The sequence below is a fragment of the Phaethon lepturus genome, unplaced genomic scaffold (assembly GCF_000687285.1).
Source record: "Phaethon lepturus isolate BGI_N335 unplaced genomic scaffold, ASM68728v1 scaffold3501, whole genome shotgun sequence".
Classification (NCBI taxonomy): Eukaryota; Metazoa; Chordata; class Aves; order Phaethontiformes; family Phaethontidae; genus Phaethon; species Phaethon lepturus.
This window is the reverse complement of record NW_010516784.1, coordinates 33,294-37,780: the sequence shown is the minus strand read 5'-3', so window position 1 is coordinate 37,780 and position 4,487 is coordinate 33,294. Positions and strand designations below refer to the sequence as shown.

At 36.6% G+C, this 4,487-nt stretch overlaps 1 protein-coding gene across 1 annotated transcript in view; it reads left to right on the top strand.

Annotated features, from left to right (window-relative positions):
- Positions 1-2,120: 2,120 nt before the first annotated feature.
- Positions 2,121-4,487, top strand: part of CXADR (coxsackie virus and adenovirus receptor) — a 4,485-nt gene continuing 2,118 nt past the window's right edge. Inside the window, exons 1-3 of the mRNA XM_010296164.1 lie at positions 2,121-2,285; positions 2,950-3,154; positions 3,523-3,678. Coding sequence (XP_010294466.1) covers positions 2,157-2,285; positions 2,950-3,154; positions 3,523-3,678 — 490 coding nt within the window. The 5' untranslated portion in view covers positions 2,121-2,156. The remainder of the gene's footprint in view (positions 2,286-2,949; positions 3,155-3,522; positions 3,679-4,487) is intronic.

Sequence of the window (4,487 nt, the reverse complement as noted above, 5' to 3'; positions counted from 1 at the left end):
TAAAGTAACTGTTACTGGAGATGCTGTCACAGAGCAGAAGTACTGCTTCAACTGATTAACCCTTAGTTCAGAATGAAAGCTTTTAATTTCCCAGGTTATAGATTGGAGGCTTTTAAGGAAGTAACATCGTAATGTATTTCTTAATCATTCACTAAACTGTACTTAATGTCCCATCTTCTTTAATATAGTAAAATGAAAATGCAGAAATGCAATTTGAAGATGAACTTGAGAATATTGTATTACAGTTCCCTAAGGAGGCAATAGGGGAGGGAGCATCAAAAGAGTATGAAAGTCACTGAAAAACAAGTTAGGAATTTGCGTTCTTTGCTACTGTGCTTTCTCGGAACATGAATGTACTCTGAATCTACCCATTTCTAGAGATGATGGCTAGTAGTAATATTGTCTTTGTTTATGCAAAGCTTACTAAACTTAAAGATTACACTGTAATATATTTCACTACTCAAATGATCTTTTTAAGAGGTTTAGAATGGCTAGTTTTACACTTGGAAATCTGAAAGGACCCTTTGGAAGGGAATAGCATCTATGGGAAGCCAACATGGAGATCAGTATAATTGAAGAAATAGTATTAATTCAGCCTAGTAGCAGAGGATTAGTTGCTCAGACAGGTTTACTGTGGTGAAAAAAGAGGTGATACAAACCTTTTAGAATTATCTTTGAAAAGATGTACACGCATTGATAAGAAATATTGCACCTAAATCTCTTTTGTATTTCAGATTGATGTTTGTTCGTTTTTTTTCTGGAATGAAGGTCATGCCATGCAAAGTAATACAGTGAATGATGGGAAGCGAAATAATCCTACCTAATTTGTAACTGTATGTTTGTAACTACAGTTGTAAAGGTCTTCTTTTATAAGGTTTTGTCTGGAATTTAGTATGTGGTGCTTTCTAAATTTTTTTTAAATAGCTGTTAAAGATCCCTTTGTTTTGACATCAGGAAGAGAATCCAAAGACTTGATGCAGACCAAAATCTTAGTAAGCTAGAAGGATAGCTGTGCAGTCAGATCTGCTGCAGAAACGCACATCTCTACTATATGGAGAAGTACAAGTTATTATCTAACTTGAGCTAGTGCAACTTAAAGCATAAATGCACTGTTTATAATAATTTTTAATCATATTTCATTTGAGGCTGTGATTCTACAGATGCACCAAAACAATCTAGCTTCTTTACACTGGCTACTCTTCTTGTGGCCTGGCATCTGTTGTGGCTGTGGAAGCATCTGTGTGACTGTCTGACTATGATGGGCAGCAACCTACACATACAAAATGAATGGGCAGCAACGTGTACACAGTGAAAATCTGAGCTTGGTACCCACCAAGGTGGACAAGAGAGTGGATGTACAAATGCCAGATGTTTCCATAATGAGCAGATGGAGCTTTCCCCTACCTCATGGCAATGTATGAGTCTATACACTTGAATGCAGGAAGCCTATTTTTGTTCTAAAAAAAGGGGGAATCTTGCTTCAGGCCTTTTGAGTAAGTCTGTCTGTGTCACTATATAGATTCTTTTTTAGGGCTGAATTGAGGAAAATTTGTTCTTTTGCTTAGAGGCATGCAAATAAGGATTGTACAGCCTTTTTTGGAGGAGTAAGACAAGCGGAAAGGGCGAGCAAATCTAAACTCATTGATATTTTTGGAAAGGATTCTTTTGTCCCCTTCCTTAGATAGAAGAGCCTTTACACCTCAAGGCAGGGCAACTTAACTTCATCTAACCCAGGACTTCACAACAATTCTGCCCATCCTGGCAGACGTCATTGCTGCTCCGTGCTTTCATTTTGCCAATGGGGGAGTAGTGGTAACTTGAAAAACCTGCTGCTGAAAATTTTTGGTTTAGCTTCGTATGGGACTTGAATTGTACAAAAAAATTTTATGGTTTGAAAGATGTAACTGCCTGTTGGAAATGATTCCAAATGAGCAGTACATGACTTTGCACTGTGTTCAGTAACATACTGCACAGGATCTCTTGAGCAGGGACAAGTCTGCTCATGGCATGATTTCCGTACAAGAAATGTATATGATGGATTTGAATATATACTAACAGAACATTTATGGTGGAAACTATATGTGAAGTGTTTTTAAAACATAAATATTTTTATAGGTCTAACAAGAAGCCTAAGTATAACTTCAGTTGATCAATCAATGTTTGAAAAAGCACAAGGAGAAAAAGTTACATTGCCATGTACTTTTGTACTCTCAGAAGATGATGAAGGCCCGCTAGATATTGAGTGGGTATTGATACCAGCAGATAACCAAAAGAAGGAACAAATAGTAAGTAGAGACTTTTTTTGGACAGTGTTAATTCAGTTGAGTAAGTCAGTGTATGAACTTTGTTACTGACTTTTTAAACTTCGACTTTTCAGGTTGGGATGCTTGTGATCTTAAATTACATTGAAGCACCAGTCGTTTGAAATGTAGTGGAAGTTTTGGAATAGCAGATTAAGTACAAAATGTGAAGGAATTTCTCACTATAAACTTCTTTAGAAGAACTCTCAACGTAAAAATGCTTCGATTACAGAAAACAAACTATGCTTTTGTACCTGCATTATTTTCCTGATTGAAAACTGATTTATGAGGATTTGATTTTTAAATACATTAACTCTTCTAGTTATTAACTCTTCCCTTTCTCTGGAAGCCGTACTAATAAGGTGACTCCTTTTAGTGGAGAGGTTTTACCGAATGAAAGTAGAGCAATTCTAAACAGTTTTCTTTTAGTTAGAAGTCAGTGCTGATACTACTGCTACTTGGGCAGGTTTTTGGTTGGAGTATTCGTTAGAGTACTGTCTGTTGGTGATGTTTTGGAGATATTTGGCTGTGTCATACTTCTGGCATTATTTAAAACAGTAGAAAAATTGTCAAGAATCTGGAGATACCAAATTATTTTGAATGTTTACATGCCAAATGGATTTCTGAATCATAATTCTTTTTTTTATAGATAATTATGTATGCTGTAGACAGGATTTATAATCATTATTATGCTGCTATGACGGGGCGGATGCAGTTTACTAATCCTGATCCCAGATCTGGTGATGGTTCGTTGGATATCCTGAATTTAAAGTCAGCAGACACTGGCACGTACCAGTGCAAAGTGAAGAAGGCTCCTGGAGTTCAAAGCCAAAAAATACAATTGACGGTACTTGGTAAGATAATGGTTCCTTTCAATTTTCAGTGACGTTTTTATGTGTTTACTCCATCCTATCTTTGATACCTAAAGTGAAAACTCCTGTTGGGCAAAGTCATACTGAATCTATGATGATGCATCCATTATTGAGGCTTTGGGAGGGGTGGACATCATTCTGTCCTGAGGGATGAAGGGAATAATATTCAGAATAATGAGTATATTTAAAAATTCTATGCCTGGCTTGTATTTTGTAGAAAATCTTTCCAAGCATAGAAATGGTTTGTTGTACAAGCTTTGTCTTTAGCAAAATGGATGGACCTACTAGAACACAACTAGCAAGCATTTTGATTGTGACTGTTATTAATTCAATAATACTTTGTTTATTAGTAAAGCCAGCAAGAACTAAGTGTTCCATTGAAGGATCACAGGAGATTGGAAAAGACGTTATCTTGAAATGTGCATCACAAGAAGGATCCCCGCTTTTGTCTTATGACTGGAGGAGAGTATCTGGCACACAGGAACTTCCCACCACTTCAATGCTGAGTACTGTCAAACTTTATTTATGACACTGAAATACTTAAAGATTGCATTTGTATTTTTGGCTTATCTTGACTTGTGAGCGTCTCTTGCTTAGTATAGAGTAGTCAAGTTAAGTGTCACTTCTGCCATCTCACTCGACTGACTTTGAAACAAGTTATTTCCTTTTTTTTTTTTAATTCATATTGGGAAATGTTTTACGTTGAGATTCTTCCTGTTAGGCTTCAGAATTATGCTTTTGTGCTCAAGTGGACAGTAAGGAACAATCAGGACGGAGTCTAGACTAGTGGTTAGAGCTGCCTTCAGGGAAGTGGGGATAAGAGCGTGAATTTTCCTAGAGATTGAACTGAAGTTTTTGCTTCCTGATCAAATGACAGAACCCCTTGCTTAAGGGATACATGTCTTTAGAAGAAAAGTTGTCAAGGGTAACAGAGAAGGCTTACCCTCTTCTTACAAGAGCTGACATACTGGAAAGAGTTATATTCTGAATTTTGACTGATGGATTCCAAATTGTTACAGTGGTGGTACTGGATTTTTATTGTGCGAACTTTATTGTAGAAGGTTAGTTGTGAGTTTTGGCTTTGTGAAAGTTATTTTGGAATTTTTTTTAAGAGTACTGCTCAATACCAGTTACTGCTGATCTTCTTTGTACTTAGGAAAACCTTAAACCTTGAGATGGTGAGGTTTCCTTGCAGATGAAGCAGTTTAAGAATCTGTAACTTGATAAAACAATGTTTGTTTTGGGCTTGTGAATGTAGGTTTGGGGCACTGAACATGTTCTCAAGAATCTAGGCACTACTGAACTTTTTCAGCAG